Source organism: Myxine glutinosa, chromosome 3 (genome assembly GCF_964187855.1).
Source record: "Myxine glutinosa chromosome 3, kmMyxGlut1.1, whole genome shotgun sequence".
Classification (NCBI taxonomy): Eukaryota; Metazoa; Chordata; class Myxini; order Myxiniformes; family Myxinidae; genus Myxine; species Myxine glutinosa.
In genome coordinates, this window is record NC_136263.1 from 182,892,560 (window position 1) to 182,920,250 (window position 27,691).

The window sequence follows — 27,691 nt, forward strand, 5'->3', positions numbered from 1 at the left end:
ATTGTCACCATACTCGCAAGCCGTTCGCTTTGGACCAAACCATTTCATGTAAATAGAGGGGGGGGGGATATAATTTTAGATATAGATATAGTACGGGCATGCCCTAGTATATGAAAAATTCGCTTTTGCTTTTCCGTTAAGATATATTACTTTTTCGTTTGATGACAGTCGTCACAAAAACGTCAACAATGATGCCGACATATATTTCTTCGTTTTTATTTCATTCAACATTAGCCGGAAGTAAAATATGTTTCAGGAAATTACCGAGATATTTCTTCGTTTTTTTTATTAGTTATGTGCGCATACACTTTAAATAGGTTTATTTGAAATCTTTAATTTTCCACAAACATTCCACACACGCGGGAAAATGCAGAGATATATTTTTAAAAATCGCGTCATGGTGTATCATACACCGCCCAACGTGACACCCACGGCAACGTGTCGATATATATTAAAAATTCGCTTTTGCTTTTCCGTTAAGATATATTACTTTTTCGTTTGATGACAGTCGTCACAAAAACGTCAACAATGATGCCGACATATATTTCTTCGTTTTTATTTCATTCAACATTAGCCGGAAGTAAAATATGTTTCAGGAAATTACCGAGATATTTCTTCGTTTTTTTTATTAGTTATGTGCGCATACACTTTAAATAGGTTTATTTGAAATCTTTAATTTTCCACAAACATTCCACACACGCGGGAAAATGCAGAGATATATTTTTAAAAATCGCGTCATGGTGTATCATACACCGCCCAACGTGACACCGACGGCAACGTGTCGATATATATTTAAAATTCGCTTTTGCTTTTCCGTTAAGATATATTACTTTTTCGTTTGATGACAGTCGTCACAAAAACGTCAACAATGATGCCGACATATATTTCTTCGTTTTTATTTCATTCAACATTATTAGCCGGAAGTAAAATATGTTTCAGGAAATTACCGAGAGATATTTCTTCGTTTTTTTTATTAGTTATGTGCGCATACACTTTAAATAGGTTTATTTGAAATCTTTAATTTTCCACAAACATTCCACACACGCGGGAAAATGCAGAGATATATTTTTAAAAATCGCGTCATGGTGTATCATACACCGCCCAACGTGACACCGACGGCAACGTGTCGATATATATTTAAAATTCGCTTTTGCTTTTCCGTTAAGATATATTACTTTTTCGTTTGATGACAGTCGTCACAAAAACGTCAACAATGATGCCGACATATATTTCTTCGTTTTTATTTCATTCAACATTATTAGCCGGAAGTAAAATATTTTTCAGGAAATTACCGAGAGATATTTCTTCGTTTTTTTTATTAGTTATGTGCGCATACACTTTAAATAGGTTTATTTGAAATCTTTAATTTTCCACAATATAATTTACTTTCCATTTATCATTTGATGATTACGAGACAAATTCCTCTTGAGGATCGTGACAATTCATGCGCTGCGTGGAAACTTCTATTTCCAAAATGAATGAGACGATCGATGAAGAACGCAGACTTGAACAGGATGCAGCAAGAAAACGAATGAGACGGGCGAACGAGTCCGTCGACGACCGTCAATGCAAACTTGCGGGGTCACCCGTGGGAATCCCACGGGCATGGATGTGTGTGACATTTCGACATATTGAGTTAGATGCTGCACATTCATTTTTACAAAATGGTTACTGGCAAGTCATCAGATCCAGAAATGGTGTAAAAAAAAAAAACCACCTTTAGAGGCCATTTTTCCCCGCAAGCGGGGGTTTGCCTTTTTCGGGGACCGTGGTTGTTGTTGTTTTTCGGTCCCCTTTTTGAAGCAATGTTTTACGGCCGGATGTCCTTCCTGCCGCCAACCCTTTTTGTCGCCTTTTACGACAAACAGGGAATTACCAGTGAACTGGTACTCCAAATTTGTAATGCAATGAACACAATTTATTTACGCGCAAGCAAGAAAGCAAGACGGCCCGATTTCCGATTCCGACGGGCGAGACGGGCCGACGGGCGAGACGGGCCGATTTGGAGCAAGAAAAAGAATGAGACAGGAGAAAAACGAGAGAAACGAGACGGGGAAAGCCGATTGGAGAGGCGAGTGAGGAGCGATTGGAGAGGCGAGTGAGGAGCGATTGGAGAGGCGAGTGAGGAGCGATTGGAGAGGCGAGTGAGGAGCGATTGGAGAGGCGAGTGAGGAGCGATTGGAGAGGCGAGTGAGGAGCGATTGGAGGGGCGAGTGAGGAGCGATTGAAGAGGCGAGTGAGGAGCGATTGGAGAGGCGAGTGAGGAGCGATTGGAGAGGCGAGTGAGGAGCGATTGGAGAGGCGAGTGAGGAGCGATTGGAGAGGCGAGTGAGGAGCGATTGGAGAGGCGAGTGAGGAGCGATTGGAGGGGCGAGTGAGGAGCGATTGGAGAGGCGAGTGAGGAGCGATTGGAGGGGCGAGTGAGGAGCGATTGGAGAGGCGAGTGAGGAGCGATTGGAGAGGCGAGTGAGGAGCGATTGGAGAGGCGAGTGAGGAGTATTTGGAGAGGCAAGTGAGGAGCGATTGGAGAGGAGAGTGAGGGATTGGAGAGGAGAGGAGTGTGAGGGATTGGAGAGGTGAGGGATTGGAGAGGAGAGGAATGTGAGGGATTGGAGAGGAGAGGAGTGCTAGGTGGAGAGAGGAGAGTGTCAGGTGGAGAGAGGAGAGTGACAGGTGGAGAGAGGAGAGTGTCAGGTGGAGAGGAGTGAGGGGTCACATATTATGTGAAATAAATCTATTGTGTTCATTACACCATTTCTGGATCTGATGAATTGCCAGTAACCATTTTGAATGTGCAGCATGTAACTCAATATGTCGAAATGTCCCACGGGTGACCCCACTATATTTCTTCGTTTTTATTTCATTCAACATTATTATCCGGAAGTAAAGGTGCACATGTTCATTTCACGTGTGCAAAAACAAACTCCATTTCACGTGTGCATGGACATGAAACACAGACGGGAAATTGCTTCGAGATATTTCGTTCGAAGCAATTATACACCGCCCAAATAAAATATTTCACCGATACACCGAGCGAATTTCAGCGAATTTCAGCGAATTTCACCGAGTTTCAGGAAATTACCCAGAGATATTTCTTCGTTTTTATTTCATTAGTTACTAGCAGAAGTACTCAGCGTTGCCGGGCGGGGGAGGGGAGAAGGGCACGTACACTTTAAACATGTATATACATGTGGGATGTGGGATATATACATGTGGGACGTGTGTGTGTGTGTGTGCGTGTGCGCTCACGTGCATGTGTGTGTGTGTGTGTGTGTGTGTGTGTGTGTGTGTGCGTGCGTGCATATATGTGTATGTGTATATATATGTCTGTGTGTGTGTGTGTCTGTATGTGTATATGTGTGTGTGTGTGTGTGTATATGTGTGTGTGTGTTTGTGTATGTGTGTGTGTGTGTATGTATGTGTGTGTGTGGGTGTACATGTGTGTATGTGTATATATATGTGTGTGTATATGTGTATGTGCATATGTGTCGGTGTACATGTGTGTGTACACATGTGTATGTGTGTGTATATATGTGTGTATGTGTATATATGTGTGTGTCTGTATGTGTATATATGTGTGTCTGTATGTGTATATATATGTGTGTGCATGTGTGTGGGTGTACATGTGTGTGTGTCTGTGTGTGTGTATGTGTATATGTGTATGTGTCTGTGTGTGTATATGTGTATGTGTGTGCATGTGTGTGTATCCATATGTGTATGTGTATATGTGTGTATGTGTATATGCATGTGTCGGTGTACATGTGTGTGTACGTGTGCGTGCATGTGTGTGTGTGTGTATGTGTTTGCGTGTGTGTGTATATATGTGTGTGTGTATGTGTATATGTGTGTCGGTGTACGTGTGTGTGTGTGTGTGTGTGTGTTTGTGTGGGTGTGTGAATAAGAGAGAGACCGAATTGTGAGATACAGAAATGAAAAAACGAGGTGTGTGTGTGTGTGTGTGTGTGTTATTGTGAAACAGGTGCAGCATCTAACTCAATATGTCGAAATGTCACACACGTCCATGCCCGTGGGATTCCCACGGGTGACCCCACTCGTAGATATATAACACTAGATGTCGCGCGACACCTCCCCGGATACGTAGAACAGTCCGCCATCTTGGGGAGGTCCTTCAAAGGTGAGCGCTGGTGCAGTTAAAAGCGGCGAAATGCCGCAATGTTGTGCAGCGTACGGCTGTACAAATAAACGTACATTCGAGTCAAGGGACAAAGGCATCACATTCCACAAGGAAGTCATGTTTTACAGGTGTATTTACGTTAATTTTAGTGGAAGTTTCCCGCTAGCTATATGTGTTGCCATACATCCACAACACTTGTCAACAGTATTGTCACTGTCAGTGTCAATAGAAAACAGGGCAGTTTGACAGCAGCTCAGTCATTCCCTGACTAACAGTAACAAAAATATATTCTGTAGTTTATACTAACTGTGTTAAGTTGGAGCTCGGTGTTATTTCTTAATTTGGAGAGCTGGGTGTTATTTGTAGATTCTTTGTGTATGAGTTTCGCAATTTGACTAGTTTTGTCACATGATAATGGGTTATTCCTGGAGATTGTCCTATAAAAACATAACAAATAGTCTATGAAAGGTTCTAGAGGGTCCTGTTTCCAGACCAAGCACTGTTGGAAATGCATTAATGAATTAGTGAGTTGATAATTATGTGAAAAATTAATTTCATAGAAATACAGTTATATATATATATATATATATATATATATATATATATATATATATATATATATATATATATATATATATATATATATATATATATATATATATATATATATATGTATATTAGGGTGGTGCTCAAAATAATTGTTTTAAAATATTTACTGGGACATGGCTTTATGTTGTTCCTTTTGTTCCAAAATGAAAAGACACCAAATATGAAAGCAATCTGATTTTATTTAGGGGTGCCACATCAGCCTTCAAACTAAAGGTGTCTACAAAACTTTTCTATATATGGATCGAAAGCAAAACCAGAAGTTTGTTTTATGAAAATCCACCCTCCACTCACTTTCTTTGTATTCTAGCAAACACAAGTTACAATAGCTGCACAAATAGCACTATATTGCTATGAAAACTCAAATTCAATGATAACAATCCAAATGTTCAGTTCATAAAATGAAGAGACACCATATCACATAATATAAAAAAACCCAAATATAATGAGAAATGTAACTCCTATTTCTGGGCCTGTTTCACCACTGTTGCCTTCCTGGCATCGGGGTACATCTTCCTGTGAGCAGCAACAACTTGGAGCAGAGCTTGCTTTTGCTCTTCATCCTTTGTAAGGAGCTTATTGTAGTCTTGTATTAATGCGACACCCCTTTCTGCCCTGTCGTTCACCACGACTAAGCCACTGGCGGCTTTCTTTGCTTCCTGAAAGCTGGTTTCTTGCTCCCATGAACCAGGATCCTTATCCATCCAATCAGTTGGGGTCCCTAGGATGCTGAAGAAATGCTTGGTGTGTTTTGTTATGAGGCCAGCGATTGACAGGGCGGTTCCTCGTTTGATAGCTGGTCTCTTTGGAGAGGGGTTTCATTTATTTAAACATTCATTTAAACACAACAATTGTTTGAGGTAGGGATTAATTGATTGAGCTTAATTGATAGCCTTTTAAAAAAGTATTATTTGGTTAGTCCATATTTAACATAATGTTATATGTACATCTAATCTTAATTAATTTCCTGTGAGTCACAGAGAATGTTTATTCAGTGTCTGGTCTGCTCCTGCTGTGAGGGTGGTCTGCGATTCTGGATGGTCCGCTTATTCTGGCCGGTCTACTTTTTACAGTCCCCCAACTTTCCTCCTATGAAAAGCTTTGCTCTTATTAAATAGAAATTTTCCTCAGCATTAAAATGAGGTATTAATTGTACAGATCCGTTCATTATTAACCGAGCTACGGTCTAGGAGTCAATTTTTTAGCCTTGGATCCAATGATCACACATGCTGGTTGTACCTCCGCAAGATGGCGGCGCTTCCGATGTATCGCGACAACAAGCGCTGATAGGCCATGCGGCATCTAGTAATATCTATATAATAATAGCGTAAGGACTCGACTTTGTTATCCCTTTTACGCCGCACCCAGTGACCCGATGCCCACGGCACGAATGGATTTACGATCTACGAACCGCGCTCTTTGTTTATCACGTACAGCCATACTCGAAAAATCTGAATTAGCCGACGTTGGGGCCCAAAAGCATCCGATTAACTGCCGATACGACGCCATCTTACGACGCCATCGTATTGGCGTCTGCTGGGCGAAGGCGAAGCGAGCCGTCCGCTGATTGGACAGTCGAGTGGTGTGAACATGGGTGGTGTGAACCAAATGGTCTTTTTATTCCCTTGAACATTTTAAATTAGGATATATAAGGAAACGTCTTTATCGTCATTTTAATAAAGTTAAATGGAGTGACGTTGCGATACTCGGGGTGCGTTGCATAAATCCTCATAACTCAGAGAGGTGTAGCATGTGGTGAGACGTAAGGAAGCTTAAAGATAACGAGCTGAAACAGACGAACGATATGTCAATCTCTTTCTACACCGAACGGAAATAAAAGTATGAGAGCGGGAAGGCATGGCCTGAGCACTTCGAGCATAGAGAAGGACTTATTGGACTTAACTTAAAGAGAAAAAATTGGAGCTTAACGGAAGAAGAAGATCCCATGAGCGCTCCCCTATGCCATCCATAATAGTACACTCTATCCATACACCACATCCTCCCTTCCGTGGATGTTCCACGGGTTTCGGCTAGTCTATATAATAATAGCGTAAGGACTCGACTTTGTTATCCCTTTTACGCTGCACCCAGTGACCCGATGCCCACGGCACTAATGGATTTACGATCTACGAACCGCGCTCTTTGTTTATCACGTACAGCCATACTCAAAAAATCTGAATTAGCCGACATTGGGGCCAAAAAGCATCCGATTAACTGCCGATACGATGCCATCTTACGACGCCATCGTATTGGCGTCTGCTGGGCGAAGGCGAAGCAAGCCGTCCGCTGATTGGACAGTCGAAGGCGACAGCAAGCCGTCCACTGAGTGGACAATCCCAGAGTGGTGCTATGCCGATTCCTATTACGAATCCATTCATTTTTCAAAAGTATATCATAGCGTTGTCATTTAAGTAGATTGCAATAAATACGTTGTTCATATACGCACTCTTCATTCTCATCTTTCTTCCTAACTCTTACTCGGACAAGCAAATCCCCTATGCCATCCATAATGGTACACTCTATCCATACACCACATCCTCCCTTCCGTGGATGTTCCACGGGTTTCGGCTAGTATCTATGATTATAACTATAAGCTATGTATACACGTTATCACTGCAGGAAAAACGCCTTGGGGAAGCGGGACATTATTAGTGTTAATATTGTTTTGTAATAACATTAATTAAATGCGATTATCATTAATTACGTTATTAAAAGCGTCTTTGGAAAAACGACACGATAAAGCTAATTTAACATTGATATACACCTCAACATGCAACCCCATTGAGGGCAATGGCAGGGAAACCCCGCTCGGGGGAGAAAACCCCCTTGGGGAGGGGGGGGGGGGAAATGAATGCGCTACAACCTTCATGATGTAACCATTCATCATCTTGTCAAGTTTGGTTGAGATTGGATCAGTAACGACGGAATGTATTGGGGTCAAAAATTCATCAGACAGACAGACACAAATGGCGTATTTTAGTATGATCATGTTATATTTCTCGCTTTTCTCCCACTCTCTCAATGGTGAAGAATCACTGAAAATTGAAATAATTCTCGCATCCAAATCCATATTCAGATCTTCACTAAAATCGAATCGATTCGTCCTTGTCACACACACAACCTGTCCACCAAGTTTTGTCCAAATCCCTGCTTAACTTTTCGAGATATCCTGCTATATGTCGTTTTGGCCCTATCTTCCAATGGTGAAGAACCACTTAAAACATTCTACTAGCCGGATCCGAATCCAGATCTTCACCAAAAACTAATCATTTCGTCCTTGTCACATAGACTACCTACCTCTCTGCCCAATTTCGTCCGAATCCATCCACAAGTTTTTGAGAGACAGTATCTTGTTCACAGACAGACAAAAAACAGACAAACAGGGGTGAAAACATAACCTCCACCCACCTTGGGTGGCAGAGGTAATGATATGCCACTTTGAGAGCTATCCATTCATTGTGCCTGGATAGCTTGATGGTCAATATTGAATTCTAGTGCTGTAACTTCGACAATTTCCGTGCCATCGGTCAAGATTTCGTCGAGTCGACTTAAGATGTAGTCAAACAGTTCCACCTTGCATGACCATGTGCATAGTTTGCTTTAGTCTAGTAGAGCAAACCATATTGTGAGAATTGTGAGCCATGTGACTGGGTCATGTATTTTCGTTTAGCTGAGCTGTGATTCTGCCTTGGTGGATGCCGTGCGTGCAGAATCGTGCGTATATCAACACAAGCATCACGGTGCCAACGTGTTGCATCATCATGTATATGGCACCAGATTAGGTGTCCATGTCACCGAGTCGCTGAGGCTGCACGCTATTCAGGGAACAGCTTCTCAGAATCGACCCCGACCCCACCCTCCCGCAAGCCCATCGGCCTGGTCTACGTGGCCCAGCGCCCTCAGCAAGAATTCACAGCTCCAGAGTCAGGTGTCCCTTGAGAGGTATTTCGGCAACACCACACTCTTAACTTTGTGCAACCAACTCTGTTAAATGTACGATTTCCATGAGAAGAGCTAAGCTTAGGTCTATTGAACTTACTTTAGCTTAAAGCCCACTTGATCGTGGGTATGGCTGGGGTCTCAGTCCTTTCATATTTTGATGGTTATGTTATCTGCTATGAGCAGACATGTTGTCTCTCCATTCTGTAAACATTTCCAGAGAGCGAACATTACCTATGGTAGGTAATATGACAACATCTTGTATCTGTAAATCAATATCACAATATTGACGTGCACAGAATCAGCCATCCAGGAATGTCTCCTGTCCCGTTACTTCGACGTGCCTGTTGCCCCATCCTTGTTTCACTGTACCGTTGCCCATTTCTGCTGCACTGTACCTGCTGCACTGTATCCCACCTGACCACCCCACATCCATCGCGCAATTTGATCACATCGCATGAGACCGATACATTGTCGCCTGTTGACGAAACTATTATGTACCGTACACAAAATGGCGGGATTTTTAATGCTTCCCCCCAATTGCAGGCAGTATATGCGCCGCATGTTGCCCTCCACTTCCTTCTATGCATCTCCAACCAGACTTTTTTCCATTCTCTCCCCAGTTCTTCTACATTCCCTCACCTTCCTTTACATTTCTAATAGTCCCTACTAGTTTTCCTTTTCTCAATTTTAAGTTGCTTAGGCGGAAGGGCCTACTCTTGCTAGTCGTACCAAATGAATGTGGCGTCTCCAAAACGAAAAAGGAAGTCTTTGGAAAAGAAAAACAGTTTTAAAAGTTTTGGTTCAAGCATTTCTGATCAGTACGGACAACAAGAGAAAACAGTAAAGATGTGAATGCACTGATAATGAAATCCTGAATGTCCAAAATTAAATATTGAAAGAAAAAATGGCAGCTACAGGTACAAAACTAGAACGCCACTCAGTAGAGCGCATACTCCCGCCGTGGGTCAAGTTTGAATAGTACGATTTCACAAAAGTTTGAGGGAGTAGTTCAGTGACAACACAAGACAAGACAATACAAGACAGACACTGCACAGATGTATATTTAGAATATATAGAAGATAATGTTAAAAATAACAAGGCAATTTCACTTACATTTTCGGATTCAGCGTTCAATTCTATATAAGTGAGTGTATTTTGAGGCATGTGTGACTTCAAATAAAATTGTAAGCCAGGAAAAACGTTCGTTTCATTCCTTAGGGATACAACATGTAAAACTGGCCCAAACGTGAAAACAAAACTCGCTCATTTTAAGTCGTACAAGCTAATGCGACCACTCATTCTTCTGGGAAGAATCCCGTGCACATGCTTGTCACACTTATAGTCGGCGAAGCCGGTGTTGTGAATGAACGCGTATGTATTATGTTGAAAAGCCAGATTTTGCTGGATCCCTTGAGAATTCCAAGCTTTGACGCACCAAATCGCTCAATGGAGGCCGCCATCTTGCCAATGCGGAAGTATGCATAACAAATTGAAAAAAGTTCAATAGGAGTTTGTTTCACCCGTCTTTGTTTGATTCGCGATCTTATGCACCTCTAATTTGTAATTAAAATACTTTAAGACCAACCTCGGCCCGCACGGGCCCTGGTTATCTTCAACGAAAATCGTCACCAAACACCGGAACCAATGAGATTCGAGCATTTGAAAAAATATTTCAAAAAAGCTTATTACGCGTTTCGGAGGCTGAAAACGTCGTCAAATATTCTAACATTGACGAATAATTATTTTTTAGAAATCTCGCGGCCGTAGGGGATAGTTTTTCACGGCCGGAAATATCCGAAGTTGAGACGGAATTCGCCGAATTAATGAAGAAGGAAATCTTATAAATTTTAATCTCATCCAGAATGCAAATGGTGTCATTTTGAACGAGGTATGGTACCGACTACACCTACCTACTACCAACTACCTAACCTACTGTACTGATGCTATAGTGATGGGTAAAATAGCGGCAAGGGGCTTTGGCTTCGCCGGCTCATTGCGGCTTTGCAGTCGGGTACTAGTACGTCACCTAAGTCTTTATAAGTTTATCAAATACTGACACCGCAAATGACATTCGCTGAGGTAAATGTTGATATCTCTTCTGAGGTAAAAAACAAAACAAAAACAAAAAACAGTTTTAAAGCATTATATGTATCAAACGATACATTTTATGAAACGGGGAAACTTAATACACACTTTGGTGGTTTTAAAATGACACAATATGTCTTTATTAGAAAAAAAATGAACATTGAAGACGACACTGCTAAAAAAAAATACACCGCTCTAACGCATAACCACGAGTTTAAACTACATTTACAACAAATATGAAAACTATTTTCATATCACAATGTTAAATATAGAATATATAGAAGATAATGCTAAAAAAAAAATGAGCCCTGTCTTTCAATGGAAAAAAAAAATCCTTCAAAAAATTCCTGGATCGGGAATAATATCCTGAGCTTCACCAAAAACTAATCAATTCTTCCTCATCACAAGGGCAATCATCCCACCAACTTTCATCCAAATCCCTTCAGAACTTTTCCAGATATCTTGTTCACAAACACACGAACACACACACACACACACACACACACACACACACACACACACACCTACGCACACACACACGCACACACACGCACACACACACGGACGGACACGATCGAATGCATTACTCCCTGGCGGGAGTAACAACTAAAATAATTACAGGCATTTCATGCTCAAGCCTAGCCTAGCTATGTATCGGTGTAGGATTTTTTTTTCAGGGCCTGCAGACTCCCAACCTTTCGCTAACAAAGCCATTGTTTGGTTCTGGGGCCTGACATTGTGTGAAGCCTTTCCCCGGACTAGTGTTTGTGGTAAGCAACCGTGAACAAGCGCAATTCATGGAAACAGCAGGAGCCGTCTGGAAAGATAAAGCTTCTTGCAACGTCGGTATTTATAGAGCGATAAAGCCGCCTCATTGCACCCTCATCTAGCGCCAAACTCGATTGTGTGTGGTCCTGGCTGAAAGGGAGCCTTCCTTGTCCTGTCGTGTGGCCCTGAGTAATTGGTACTTGCTATGGGGGGTAGAGGCCCTACTCTGCTGGGCTAGGCAGCATTCGAGGTTGTTTGGATCCAGCAGACAATGCCACGTGGCAATTAGAGAGATGTTCTTGTTGCCTTTTTTGTTTGGGAAGCATCACAGAGCTCAAAATATTGTTGTGAAGCAAGAACCTTTAACTAAGAAAAAAAAAAACCGATCATTCTCATGGACAAACATGCCCGATTTGACATTGTACGTACCATATGTATAAAATGTAAAAAAGCTTTCAAGTACAACGAGTACAAATCTTTAAAGAAAACTTTACAGCATAAGGTGAAGCAAGATTCTCCGAACAGGATAAGTGGGGTTGCTCGTTGTCATGTGTTCAGTATCCTTAACGTCCACAACAGGAAGATATCTGGCAGACAATAGCAGTCGTTTCACATGAGAAGTGTTTATTAAAAAAAAAAAAAAAAAAAAAATATATATATACATATATACATATATATATATATATATATATATATATATATATATATATATATACATATATATATATATATATATACATACATATATATATATATATATATATATATATATATATACATACATATATATATATATACATATATATATATATATATATATATATACATATATATTGTTGCGAATATGGAATTTGGCCTCCATATCCGCTTGTAAATATTCCCCTATTTTCTCCGATACTCCCCAACTCTCCCTTACCCCATTCCCTAGTCCCATTGTCTGTAAACAACACCCATTAGAGCCGATCTTCCCCTTCATCCCCCCATTAAATGTCGTGCCCAGGTCCCCCGCACCACACGTAGACAATTATAGGACATCTTGCTAGTTATTCTTAATCTATGTCAGTTAAGGACTTGTTTCCATTAATTATGACTCTTCGTTGCACCAGAATGTGATTATATAGCACCTGTTAGGAAGTTTAGGACCTCCCCATACCTCTCCGCATCTCTTCCCCATGAAGAAGCGCCAACTACAACAACAACAACAAAAGAGGGGGGCGGCGCGGTGACGGCATGGGGAGTGGGCGTCCTCCTTCCGGCTCGGTTAGCCACCATTGACCACGCGCTCCACGGGGTTACCACGAAGGGGCTCCCTGTCGGCCCCTCGTCAAGGGCGGAGCCGGTAACCCCCGCACCCAATGAGAAGCCATGGGCCGATGCCATCTGGGGCGGCGCTAACGAGCCGAGGGCGTGTCACTCCCCGCCGGATATATACGCGGCCCCGCGCCGGATGTGAAGAGAGATGCGCCCCGAGCTTGGAAGGACAAGACGCCACCCTCCCGAGCGCTGAGCGACCTCCCCGGCATCTCCACCAAAGTCGCGACCCACGAGCGCTGAGCGACCTCCCCGCATCTGCTGGACACCACCGTACGTGATTCTGTCCCTGAGCCAGGTGCACCTGAGCCATCGACTGCCGCTTTCCTTGCCATCAAATCCCGTGTGAGTCAGCGTTGTCCCGTTTATCTGTGGTCTGTCTAGGGTTAATATAAGAGTGTGTCTAAGTGCCTGTCTTCCTATGCTGTCCCTCTTGTAGTTGTAATCTAACCTTTTTCCGTACGAATATACTTGAGAACTGAACCCCTGGTGTCGTATTGTGTCATTATAACCCAGCCGGGTGTCTTCTCTTTCCTATTGAGCCAGCATAGCGCGATTAGTCAACCCCGGGTGCAATCGGGGTAACTTGTACGGATACGGCGGCCATCCCGCTCGGCCCACCATACCATCAAAGTCGTATCTGTAACAATTGGTGTCGGGAGTGAGATTCGAGGCCCGACCAAATTTTGAAAAAAAAAACGAATAGAGAAAAAAAAAAAATTTGGTCAAAATTTGGAGCGGCCGAAATTTGTTTTGTTTTACGAAACTCGAATTTTGCAAGTCGCGCTATGGCGGATCAAGACGGCTGGGGTCCGGTAGGGGAGAGTGAAGCAGGGTCGGTCCAGGACCAAATTGAGACACGTGAGGAGAGCGAAACAGCGGGGGTAGCAGACGCGCGAAATGGCGCCTCGCACATAGCTACGGCGGCCGCACCCGCTGCACAAGTGGGAGGGATGGCCCAGATGCAGGTCCTCATGGAGCAATTTATGGCGCAAATGCAGGCGTCCCTCAAACTGCAGAGTAACCAATTGGGGAACCGGATGGATGCTCAGGGTGAGCGATTGGAGGGCCAAATGGGGGTAATGGGAAACCAAATGGGGGTAATGAGGGACGAAGCGAGGGGTACCGGTGAGAAGTTAGACAATAATTTTGAGGAGTTAGACAAGAAAATTGGGAAGTTAGACAATAATTTTGAGGAGTTAGACAAGAAAATTGGGAAGTTAGACAATAATTTTGAGGGGTTAGACAACGGGATAAAAGAAGTGAAAAATGGGTTAACGGGGGTAGAAAACAGAATGGCCGCTCAAGAGAATCAAATGGAAGGGATGCAAAAAGGGTTAGAGGGGTTAGAAAACAGTATGGAAGGCAAATTGAGGGACATGAGGGACCAAGCGGAAAGGGAAGTTAAACAAATGGAGCAGCAGATAGAGGGGGTCAGAATGGGGGTAGAAACCAAACTGGATGCTCACAGGGAGGAAATGGAGCAGATGAGGGTGGCATCTGGGCAGGAGATGCAAGTGATGGGAGAGCAGATCAGAGGAGGAGTGAGTGAGGAGGTCGGAGGAGTGCGCGAGGAGGTGAGGCACTGTGAGGAGCACATGGAGAAGGAGGTGAGAAAGGGGACTGTAAAGTTACAAGGGGGCATAGAGGTCCTGACGCAGGAGGTGGAACAGCTGACGGAGGGACAAAAAGGACTAACGGAGCAGGTTCAAAGGAACACTGCGGTATTAGGAGGGTTAAAAGTGACACAGAAAGAACTAAAAGACGACTTGATAGCGACGAAGAGGGAATGTCAGATGGTACGTGAGGGACTGACAACGAGGTTGGACGAGGTGGTAGAGGTAATGGAGACGAAGGACCGGCAGGTGAGGACGCACATGGAAACGGTCAAGGTAGCCTTGGAGGACGAGCTTGAGGAGACGTACCGGGGAATAAAAGAGGTGAAGCACAAATTAGAAGAAGTGGAAGAAGGGATGAGCGAAATTAAGAAGCGACGGAGAGGGGATAAGAAAGAGATAAAAGAGGAGATAAAAGAATTGGTCCAAAGTCTGTGTTTGGATCGTGATGATGTGCTCATTAACCGAATGAGGGATTCGCAGGTGATGGAGGAGAAGCGAAGAGGAAGAGGACCCGGTGTAAGTGGTGACCAATATGGTCGTGCGTATGATGCGCCAGGGGATTTAATAAGCTTGGGGGTCGAGATGGACCCGGGTGTTCGTGAAAGGCCGTTGGTGAAGTGTGCGACAGGTCTGGTGTGCGAAAAAGGAGGTGTGCGAGAAAGTCCGACTCTGGGGTGTGTGAGGAAAAAGTGCGTGCCAAGGAGTGAGTGTGCTGGCGAGAGTGAGTCGGTCGTAGCGCGTGTGCGAGGGAGCACATGGAAGCGCGGTGTGGTGAGTGTTACAGAGGGTGTAACGCAAGAGTGTGCGCGAGGAAGGTGTGTGACGGACAGGTGCATGGGGAAAGAGTGCGCTGTCAAAGGCAAGGAAGAATGCACACCTGTGGTGAGTGTTACAGAGGGTGTAACGCAAGAGTGTGCGCGAGGAAGGTGTGTGACGGACAGGTGCATGGGGAAAGAGTGCGCTGTCAAAGGCAAGGAAGAATGCACACCTGTGGTGAGTGTTACAGAGGGTGTGACGGGAGAGTGTGCGCGAGGAAGGTGTGTGACGGACAGGTGCATGAGGAAAGAGTGCGCTGTCAAGAGTAAGGGTGAGTGCGCTGTCAAGAATGGAGGTGAAAGTAGTGGGAGTGACATGGAGCGTGAGTTAGTTGTGACAGGTGAACGAGGATGTACACCTGGGATGGAAGGATGCACACCTGGAATGGTAGAGCGTGAGTGGGAATGCACGCTGGAGTTGGTGGTGAGGCACGTGGATGGGTGTGCGAATGAGAGCACACCTGTGATTGTCACAGAGGAGGTGACCGAGGAGGGGGCGCGAAGCGGTGTATTGGTGAGGTGTGCGAGCAACGAATGTGTGCCAAAGTGTTCGGTGGTCAGGTGTGTGACCAAGGCTGTGAGTGGAATGGGTGTACCTGGGTGTGTAAGGAAGGGTACGAGGAGCATGGGCACAGCTGGATGTGTGAGAAAGGAGCGGGCTGCGGGATGTAAGCATGCAGGTGAAGCATCGACGTTAGACGGGATAGAGTTTAGAACGACTTATAGCCGAATCGGGCCCTCGGTGCGTGCTGGGCCTCGCTTTGAACGGCCGCGTCCGTGCTCCACTAGGCGGAGCTGGCAGCCCGATAGAAAGGGTCGTCATGGCGACCACTTTTTGGTGAGACGTGCCGGCAGGTCTAGATCGGGGCATTGGATGGTTCCACGCCGAGGTGGTGTGTGGGATCTCGGGCCGGGTAAACCTCCTTCCCTGCACCGAGTGCCGGATGTATCCAGCCGCTGGCACAAAACAACCAGCATCCATTGCTTGGCTTTACGAAGCCGGGCTTTGGACAGGGATTGGCGCACCGAGAGGTATTAGTGAGTCGACTGGGTGATGAGGTTAGTGTTTTGGACCCAAAATCAGAGAAAAACAAAATTTGATGATTGGCAAGGGATTGGCAGTAGTGATTGGCAGATGATGGGCAGTGATTGGCAAATTTTTAATTTGTTGCAATTTGATGTGCGAAATTGGTAGTGAGAGACCCCCGATGTGGTGGGATGGCAAATCCACCATCCCTCACAGGTGGGGGGCAAAGGAGCAATAGCTTATGGGGTGTATGGCAGTGAAAACTAGCCCGGGTGGGTTAGGATATTGTGTGTAGGGATCTAGAAGATGACATTAGGTAACGTTAAGATTAGTTAGTGACTGATACCTGTAGTGGGGACGCAGGTAGATTAGCATGGATGATAATGACGAGGGAGCGCAATAGTTTAAAGGGACGACTGGGAAGCGCAAGTTTCAGAAGGGAGTAGTTAGCTGAGATGATGCTGTGTGTGTGAGGATTGAACAGGTGTGATTGCACAGGTGTGCAACTGGACAGGTGTGTGGAGTAGTGTATGAGTAGTGAGTGTGTGGATCAGCGCGAATGCGCTTGGGGAGAGAAGGGTGCAGGTGGCACCAGGTGTGAGAGCACAGGTGTGCAGGTACAGGTGTGTGGAGAGAGTTGGAGTGAGTGGTACGGAGTGGTGTGCATGGTGCGAAGGTGTGGATGGGGGAAGAGTGGACCCCTTTCACGAGCACCCGGGGCGGGTAGTGTAAGTGTTAGGTAGAGGGTGCAGGTAAATTGTGGTTGGATATTGGCATTTGTGGTGCGGTTGCAGAATGGTGTTGTGAATGGGTGCATTAGTGTTGTGGAAATGGCTGGGCGTGTAGCCTGTTAGTGTGTGTAGTTGGTTGGGCGCTCCACCACTGTGAGGATGTCGGCCAGGTGAGGCCGCAGGTGGGCTCTGGGAGCCGGTAGTAGTTGTTGTGGATGGGGCCCGAGGATCCGGAGGACGGACCCGGGTAGCCCAGTGCCAGAGGGCACCGAGTGGGGTGACAGAGCCAGAGGGCCTTCCCCAGGTAGTTAGGTTAGGGTGAGGAGCAGGTAAGCTCGGAGGCAACTGCAGTGGTGGAGGTGTGCAGGTGGGTAGGCCCACTGGGAGAGGTACACGCCACAGCCCAGAAATTGTACGAGGGCACCGGGAGATGAATCGGGGGAGTGAGACCCCAAATTGAAGAGCACCACAGTTTGGCCAATGGGAATTGGTTTTTAGAACCCATAGTGTAAGAGGGCCAATGGTTTGGCCGGAGAGAGACCCCGGGTAGTGTAAAGTTGTTAAAGTCATTTAGGAGATAGTTAGGATTGATGAACCTGTCGCACCATACGCAGCCACTTGCCTGTGGTGATGATGATGACTCCACACCTGTGTTTTCTTTGTTTTGTGCAGGAAATGAAATTGCTGTGGATTTGTGAGACGCATCACGACGTGGATGAGACATTGGGGTGATTCCATCTCTCCCTCCCTAGGAGGGACTGATGATGAATTGGTGATGGCAAATTTTGATGTGCAGTTGGAGATGGCAAATTTTGATGAGAGTTGAAAATGGCAAATTTGATTGGTTAGGAGGGAGAGAAGACGAATTTGGTATATGGGAGGAACGGGGAAGACAGTAGGGATGTTTGTTGATTTGTAAAGTATATGTTTATGAGTAGTGTTGTGTTGTGTGGATGCAGTAAGGGGTAAGGGAGGGGCCATGTAGGTTACCTGGTGGGGGGGGGCGTACGATAGGAACGTACCTGTCTCACCTGGTTCCCATGTGCCCCCAGTGTGCATCATCTTGTATTGCGTGCACTTTTGCGCCCTTACCACCTTGCTCACTTGTCTTGTTTTTGTCTCCCACCTCCGAGGATCTGGCTTTGGGGTAGAGAGAGAGAAGAGAGAGGTGCTGGCGACGCAGTTGTGGGCCTGCACTTTCGCTGTTCGCTGCCTGGATCGGTACACCATATGGACCGCAATGTTTGTGGCCACCCACAATGGACCGCAGTTCGTTTGCGGCCAAGCACCACCCGGGGATGGACCTATGGGTCAACGTGGCACCTATGCCATACAGGTGAACCACTTTTAGTTAAACACCAAGTGCACCACAAGAAGAGCAAGAGACACCTGCAGGGTTAGGGGTTGTCGAATTTATTTTTATTCCAATGAACAATGGTGACTGCACCGATTGGTGGTGGGGTGGTGCTTTTGATGCTGGGAAAGGGTGCTCTGCACGTTATTAAAGGGCCGTTGGCCACAGAGCACTCGTGGGTTGGTGTATCGATGTTGGCAAGCGCGCTCTCTCTATGCATAACATCTGCATGTGTTCCTCCAAAAACAGGTCCTGGATCGTAGTGTAAATAGCAGCGTAGTCTTGTAAATAATGCTCCCTACCGGCTGTATGTTTAGTTTGAGAATTCTTTCCGGATTCGGTTATCCTGTGGGTGTGTTTCTGTGAGGAGAAGGGTGCAACGTCGTAGGGGGACATATTTACTCATTTGTGAATATCAGTAAAACTGTCGCACTCAGGGTAGAGTTAATAGTAGAGGGAACTACATTGCGTGCCACACTAAAGTAGGTAAAAATTTATCGGGTCGGGACGCCCCGAGGGTAGAGAAGGGTGCAATGTTGCGAATATGGAATTTGGCCTCCATATCCGCTTGTAAATATTCCCCTATTTTCTCCGATACTCCCCAACTCTCCCTTACCCCATTCCCTAGTCCCATTGTCTGTAAACAACACCCATTAGAGCCGATCTTCCCCTTCATCCCCCCATTAAATGTCGTGCCCAGGTCCCCCGCACCACACGTAGACAATTATAGGACATCTTGCTAGTTATTCTTAATCTATGTCAGTTAAGGACTTGTTTCCATTAATTATGACTCTTCGTTGCACCAGAATGTGATTATATAGCACCTGTTAGGAAGTTTAGGACCTCCCCATACCTCTCCGCATCTCTTCCCCATGAAGAAGCGCCAACTACAACAACAACAACAAAAGAGGGGGGCGGCGCGGTGACGGCATGGGGAGTGGGCGTCCTCCTTCCGGCTCGGTTAGCCACCATTGACCACGCGCTCCACGGGGTTACCACGAAGGGGCTCCCTGTCGGCCCCTCGTCAAGGGCGGAGCCGGTAACCCCCGCACCCAATGAGAAGCCATGGGCCGATGCCATCTGGGGCGGCGCTAACGAGCCGAGGGCGTGTCACTCCCCGCCGGATATATACGCGGCCCCGCGCCGGATGTGAAGAGAGATGCGCCCCGAGCTTGGAAGGACAAGACGCCACCCTCCCGAGCGCTGAGCGACCTCCCCGGCATCTCCACCAAAGTCGCGACCCACGAGCGCTGAGCGACCTCCCCGCATCTGCTGGACACCACCGTACGTGATTCTGTCCCTGAGCCAGGTGCACCTGAGCCATCGACTGCCGCTTTCCTTGCCATCAAATCCCGTGTGAGTCAGCGTTGTCCCGTTTATCTGTGGTCTGTCTAGGGTTAATATAAGAGTGTGTCTAAGTGCCTGTCTTCCTATGCTGTCCCTCTTGTAGTTGTAATCTAACCTTTTTCCGTACGAATATACTTGAGAACTGAACCCCTGGTGTCGTATTGTGTCATTATAACCCAGCCGGGTGTCTTCTCTTTCCTATTGAGCCAGCATAGCGCGATTAGTCAACCCCGGGTGCAATCGGGGTAACTTGTACGGATACGGCGGCCATCCCGCTCGGCCCACCATACCATCAAAGTCGTATCTGTAACAATATATATATATGTATATATATATATATGTATGTATATATATATATATATATATATATACATATATATATATATATATATATATATATATATATATATATATATATATATATATATATATATATATATATATATATATATATATACATATATATATATATATATATATATACATATATATATATATATATATATATATATATATATATATATATATGTATATATATATATACACACCATCGATCACACCATCCTCCTCACCCGACTTGAAACCACCTTTAACATTACCGGCACTGCCCTCTCTTGGATTAAATCATACCTCTCTGACAGACGTCAGTTCATCTCCATCAATAACTGCAAATCCCCTACTGCTCCCCTCCCCCAAGGTGTCCCCCAAGGTTCAGTTCTTGGCCCCCTCCTCTTCATCCTTTACCTGTCCCCCCTCAGTCACTTAATCCGCCGTCATGGTCTCCAATTCCACTGCTTCGCCGATGACATCCAGCTTTTCATCTCCACCAAGTCCATCTCCACCGCCACCCACTCTATCTTGACAAACTGCATCACTGAAATAAAATCCTGGCTTCAAATCAACTTCCTCAAACTTAACTGTGATAAATCTGAAATAATCATCATTGGCCCAAAAACGCTCACCAAGTCCACCCATAACTTTGCCCTCAACATCGACGGTTTCCCAGTATCCACCTCCCCTCACATCCGGAATCTTGGCATCATCTTTGACCAAACCCTCTCCTTCGACAAATACACTAAACAGATCACAAAGACAGCCTTCTTTCACCTGAAAAACATCGCCCGTCTCCGTCCATCCCTCTCCTCTGTGGCTGCAGAAACCCTCATCCACGCCTTCATCTCTTCCCGTCTGGACTACTGCAATAGCCTCCTTTATGATTCACCCTCAACAATCACCAATAAACTCCAATACATTCAGAACTCCGCTGCCCGTCTACTCACCCATTCCCGGACCCGTGACCACATCACCCCCGTCCTTTACAAGCTTCACTGGCTCCCAGAGAATCCAGTACAAAATCCTCCTCTTGACCGACAAAGCCCTCCATAACCTGGCCCCATCCTACCTGGCTGACCTCCTCTCCAGACACACTCCCACCCGCAACCTCCGCTCTGCTGGTACCAACCTCCTGACCCCCCCCCCCCCCATCCGGACCAAATTTAGATCCTGGGGGGACAGGGCCTTCTCCATCGCTGCTCCCACCCTCTGTAACTCGCTACCTCACACCATCAGAGACTTCTCCTCACTCACCACATTCAAAACATCACTCAAGACCCACCTGTTCAACACTGCATTCAACATTTAACCCACAGCATCTAACCCCTGACTATCTCCTCTCCTTCTCCCTCCTTTGTGCTTTGAATATTTCCCTATTGATTCTTCTTTTTTTGCAATTGTTTTTATGTTTTGCTATGCATTATGTTTTGCACTCTGTCAAAGCGTCTTTGGGCTTCCTGAAAAGCGCTATATAAAATAAATGCATTATTATTATTATTATAATATATATATATATATATATATATATTCAGGGTGAGCCAGAAATATGGTCATTTTTGAAATTCGTGTGAAGGAAATGAAAAATTGTATTTCAAAACAAATTCATTCATGATATTGAAGTACATAACATGCGTTTTTATTATTTTAATTTTTTACTGATTTTGTTTTGCAGAAGCGAGCGCAATGACGTGGTTTCAGGAAGATGGTGCAACCTCCAACACCGTCAGTGTCCATGACTACTGCAAGGGAGCTCTTTCCAAAGCATGTCATTTCCAGAAACGGCGATATTCCATGGCCAGCGAGGTCACCCGATTTGACTGCATGTGATTATTTCTTGTGGTCATATCTAAAGGACAAAGTGTATGTTAACCGTCCACAATCTCTTCGTGAACTTAAGGAAAACATCAGATGCGCAATCAATGATATTGACGTGGCCATGTTGCAGAACGTCATCAATAATTGGCTTCCAACATTGGAGGAATGTGTCAGACGAAATGGTGCGCATCGCCTAGATGTTCTTTTTCACAAATAAATGTCATGTTATGTACTTCACTTTCTTGTAGGAATTTGTTTTGAAATACAATTTTTAATTTCCTTCACACGAATTTCAAAAATGACCATATTTCTGGCTCACCCTGTATATATATATATATATATATATATATATATATATATATATATAGATATATATATAGATATATATATATATATATATATAGTCACGTGACAAAGTAAGTACACCCCATGTAAAGTTTTGACTCTTTCAACATATTTCAACACAGCTATTTGATCTTCATTTCAACAATATTGATAGATAAAGGTGATATAATATAACAAATATCATGAAACATTTACATTTTGTAGTCCATTGTATAATTTAAATAAACATAAATGCAAATTTCGCATGTGGAAAAAGTAAGTACAAAATGTGCCTTTCAAAATCATGTCCAATCAATTTAATTTACCACAGGTGGACTCCAATCAAGGTGTAGAAACATCTCAAAGATGATCAAGAGAAATGGGAGGCACCTGAGCTAAATTTCAAGTGTCATAGCAAAGGGTATGAATACTTATGTCAATGTGATATTTCAGGTTTTTCTTTTTAATAAATTTGCAAAACTTTCTAAAATCCTGTTGTCTCTTTGTCATTATGTGGTATTGAGTGTAGATTGATGGGGGAAAAAAATGAATTTAAACGATTTCAGCATAAGGCTGCAACATAACAAAATGTGAAAAAGTGAAGGGGTCTGAATACTTTCTGAATGCACTGTATGCAGTGGGTGTGAATGAGCAGAACTACTACCAGGTATTACTACTACTAATACTTGGCAGAACCACCTGAGCTGCTTCTACTACCTGAGCAGAACTACTACCTGGTAACATCAACAATGTGTTGAGCAGGTTAATTGAGCTGAAACTCACATACATTATACAACAGTGAGGTTGTATAATCCTTCTAGTGAGGTGGCTTTATGATGGTATTGTGGCGGACACAAAAGCCCACTGGCGTGGTGACATCATTCCGCGCACCAAGTGGGCGGTGGCCACGCCCGAGGGGTAGGCGTGGCCTCATGATATACACCGGGCGCGCAGCCCGGAGCGGGACAGTGTTACAGTGAGCTCCTGAAATAAAGACGCTTGTAAGTTACCGCTTGTCCGCTTCCTCCTTGCTCGCAAGCAGCGCGCGTAACGCCGCGCTTTACTGGTGACCCGCTCGACGTTGGATCTGCCGGAGCGATCCTTCCACACGCGACGCCATTGCCATGGCCAACTTCATCAAACTTCCCGAATTTTGGGAGGCTCAAGCCGAAGTCTGGTTCGTCCAGGCAGAAGCCCAATTTCAGCTTCGGCGCCTCACCGGCGATGACACGCGCTATTGCCACGTTGTCGCCTCCCTCGGGCCCGGCACGGCCGCTCGAGTTGTGTCCGTCCTTCGCCACCCACCGGACGGCCACAAGTACGAGGCACTCAAGCGGCTACTCCTAGCCACGTTCAGCCTCACGGACGACGCACGGGCCGACCGCCTCCTGGATCTCCCCGAGCTCGGTGACACGCGCCCGTCGGTCTGAATGGACCATATGCTGTCACTGTTGGGCGACGAAGCCCCCTGTTCTCTATTCCGGGCGCTTTTCCGTCGCCAACTTCCAGCGCAGGTTCGCCTCGCGTTGGCCGGGACCGGGCTAACGGAACCCCGAGCATTGGCAGCCGAGGCGGACAAGTACTTCGCTGCTTCGGACACGCGGGCGAGAGTCGGCGTGGCCGTCAGTGTCACGGCCCTCGTGGCTGATGCTGCTGATGCTGCTGATGCTGCTGTTCCACAGCATCAGCTTATACAACATACGCAGCATGCTGATACGCATCTCGTGACCGCCGCCACGCCCCGCCCACCGCCGCGGCGAAAACCGCCACCGCGGGGAAGCCCGCCAACTCCACCGGCCTGGCGGAGCCAGCCGCGCTCCTCCGGCTCCACCACCTGGTGCTGGTTCCACGCCAAGTTCGGCCACGAAGCTCGGCAGTGTCATCCGCCATGCTCCTTCAACAGGTCGGGAAACGCCCGGGCCGGCGCTCAATAGTGGCGATGAGCGCCGGCCGTTCGAGCAGCCTGCTGTTCATAACGGACACCTTCTCCGGGCGCCGTTACCTGTGCGACATGGAAGTGCAGGTGAGTGTCGTTCCCGCCGGCATGTCAGACAAGCACGCCGCGGGTGGGGGCCCCGCGCTGCTTGCCACGAACGGGACGCCCATCCGTACGTACGGAAAACGCTGCCTCTCTCTGCGGTTCGGAGGGCAGGTTTTCCGATGGACGTTCGTCACCGCCGACGTGCCCATGGCACTGCTTGGCGCGGACTTCCTGTGTGCTAATGGGCTCCTGGTCGACGTCAAGCGCAGACGTCTTGTCCAGGCCGAGACGTTCAGCTCGCTCGCTTGTGCGTTGCCCAGCCCACTGAGCAGCTCAACGAGCGGCTTGCCAAGCGGCTTGCCGAACGGTTCGGTTCCGGCCACGTTGGTCTGTACGCTTCCGGCAGCGGACGCATTCACCCGCCTCCTCGCCGGCTTCCCGGCCCTCACGCGGCCCACCTTCTCGGCGGGGGCCGTCAAGCACGGGGTGGCCCATCACATCCCCACCGTCCGGCCACCGGTCTACGCCCGGGCACGCCGCCTCGAGCCGACGAAGCTGGCGGTGGCAAAAGCGGTGTTCGCTACCCTGGAGCGACTCGGCATCGTTCGGCGCTCAGAGAGCGCTTGGGCGTCGCCGCTGCACATCGTGCCGAAGCCCGGCGGGGGATGGCGACCGTGCGGGGACTATCGCCGTCTCAATGACGCCACGACTCCCGACCGCTACCCCGTCCCCCACATTCAGGACTTTTCCGCCCGTTTGGCGGGCATGTCCTTCTTCTCGAAGGTGGACCTCATACGCGGCTACCATCAGGTCCCCGTCAGGCCGGAGGACGTCCCGAAGACGGCGGTCATCACGCCATTCGGACTCTTCGAGTTCCTGCGCATGCTCTTCGGTCTGAAGAATGCGGCTCAGGCGTACCAGCGACTGATGGACAGCGTCCTGCGCGACTGATGGACAGCGTCCTGCGCGACTTGGATTTTGTCTACGTCTACCTGGACGATATCCTTGTCGCCAGCGCGTCCCGCGAAGAGCACCTACGCCACCTCCGCACGCTCTTCGAACGCCTGGGCCAGCATGGCCTGATTGTGAACCCCGCAAAGTGCCGGTTCGGCGCCGCCATAATCGATTTTCTGGGGCACCGTGTCACCAGGCACGGAGCCGTCCCCCTGCCGGCCAAGGTGGAGGCGGTGAAGGGGTTTCCGTGCCCCCGCACGATCAGAGGGCTGCAGGAGTTCCTGGGCATGGTGAACTTTTACCATCGGTTCCTGCCCCGTATCGCCCAGCTCCTGCGCCCCCTGCACGAAGCTCTCCGAGGTAAGCCGGGCAAAGTCGACGTTACCTGGACCGAGCAGATGGACACGGCGTTCACGGGCGCGAAGCTCGCCTTGGCTAACGCCACCATGCTCGCGCACCCGGTGCCCGATGCACCGATCGCCCTCACTACCGATGCCTCGGACTATGCGGTGGGCGCGGTGCACGAGCAATGGGTGCGTGGAGGTTGGCAACCACTGGCGTTCTTTAGCCGGCAGCTTCGCCCGCCCGAACGCCGTTACAGTACCTTCGACCGCGAGTTGCTCGGGCTTCACTTGGCGGTCAGGCACTTCCGCCATCTGCTCAAGGGCCGTGCGTTCACTGCCTTCGTCGACCACAAGCCGCTGATCTTCGCGATGGGCAAGGTCACCGAGCCGTGGTCGGCCCGGCAGCAGCGTCACCTCTCGGCCGTGTCCGAGTACACGGCAGACATCCAGCACGTCGCGGGGAAGGACAACCCGGTGGCGGATTGCCTTTCCCGGGCCGTCGCCCACGCAGTCCACCTCGGCATCGACTATGCCCGGATGGCAGCGGACCAGGCCGCTGACCCCGACGTCCAGGCCTTGCGGACCGCCATCACGGGCCTCCGCGTCACCGAGGTGCCGTTCGACGGCACGGGCGCGGCCCTCTTGTGCGACGTCTCCCTCGGGCATCCTCGCCCCATCGTGCCCGCGGGCTGGCAGCGCCAGGTGTTTGACGCCATCCACGGCCTGTCCCACCCGGGCGCGAGGGCCTCCCAAAGGCTGATCGCCGACAAGTTCGTCTGGCATGGCCTCCGGAAGGCCGTCCGCGGCTGGGCCAGTACGTGCCTCGCGTGCCAGCGTGCCAAGGTGCACCGGCACACCCAGGCCCCGTTGGCCCCGTTCACGGTGCCGGAACGCCGGTTTGACCACGTCCACGTGGACCTGGTGGGACCTCTGCCCCCCTCGCGGGGTTTCACCTACGTCCTCACCATGGTGGACCGCACCACCCGGTGGCCGGAGTCCGTGCCCTTGGCATCGACAACGGCGGCCGATGTCGCGCAGGCTTTCATCGCCACCTGGGTCACCCGGTTCGGCGCCCCCTCAGACATCTCGTCCGACCGCGGCCCCCAGTTCACCTCGGAGCTCTGGGGGGCGGTCGCGCAGGGGCTCGGGGTCCGGCTGCACCGAACCACGGCCTACCACCCCCAGGCTAACGGCCTGTTTGAGCGATTTCACCGCTCATTGAAGGCCGCGCTCCGGGCCACCCTCCGCGACGGCGGCTGGGTCGACAGGCTCCCCTGGGTCCTGCTGGGCCTCCGGACGGCGCCCAAGGAGGACCTGCGTGCATCCGCCGCGGAGTTGGTCTTCGGGCAACCGCTGCGGGTGCCGGGCGAGTTCCTCCCCGACTCCATGGCACCATGGTCCGCGGCACAGCAGCGCTCCGCTCTGCAAGACACCGCCCAGAGGTTCGCCCCGGTGCCAACGGCATGCCACGGGCACCCACCGACGCACGTCGCCCCGGAGCTTCGCACGGCAGAGTACGTCTTCGTCCGCCACGATGCCCACCGGACACCACTGCGGCCCCCATACGACGGGCCTTTCCGCGTGCTGGAGACTGGGGCGAAGCACTTCACCCTGGACATCGGCGGTACTCCTGACCGCGTTTCGGTAGACCGCCTCAAGCCGGCCCACCTCGACGTGGACCATCCACCGCCAGTGGCCCAACCCCCACGTCGGGGCCGCCCCCCTGCGGGCGGACCCCCGGCACCGCCCAGCCCCGCCGCCACGCCGCCCCCCGGTCCTGCACCCATCCCAGGGGCAGCCAGGGGCATCCCACCTGGCATCCCTGCACCCCGGACGCCGCCGATCGCCAGGGGGTGCTTCGGCCGGGTCATTCGTCTGCCCCGCAAACTGGCCCTCCAGGTGCGCGGGAATTCTGGGGGGGCGCGTGTGGCAGACACAAAAGCCCACTGGCGTGGTGACATCATTCCGCGCACCAAGTGGGCGGTGGCCACGCCCGAGGGGTAGGCGTGGCCTCATGATATACACCGGGCGCGCAGCCCGGAGCGGGCCAGTGTTACAGTGAGCTCCTGAAATAAAGACGCTTGTAAGTTACCGCTTGTCCGCTTCCTCCTTGCTCGCAAGCAGCGCGCGTAACGCCGCGCTTTAGTATTCAATATACGGTGGACAAAAGCAGCACATGGGCTTACTGATTTTTTTTTTA

The 27,691-nt window shown here is 48.3% G+C and overlaps 1 protein-coding gene across 3 annotated transcripts in view; it reads left to right on the plus strand.

Annotated features, from left to right (window-relative positions):
* The window catches only part of LOC144891389 (uncharacterized), a 79,853-nt gene extending 57,728 nt beyond the window's left edge, over window positions 1-22,125 (plus strand). For 2 of the 3 annotated variants that reach the window (XR_013622905.1, XM_078774803.1), the window contains 2 exons: window positions 8,452-8,683; window positions 21,746-22,125. Coding sequence is in view for 1 of the 3 variants with exons in the window: in XM_078774803.1 (XP_078630929.1) it covers window positions 8,452-8,683; window positions 21,746-21,809 (296 nt within the window). In the remaining 2 variants the exon portion in view is untranslated. The remainder of the gene's footprint in view (window positions 1-8,451; window positions 8,684-21,745) is intronic. The other variant, XR_013622906.1, reaches the window with a different exon arrangement.
* The last annotated feature ends 5,566 nt before the right edge of the window (window positions 22,126-27,691 follow it).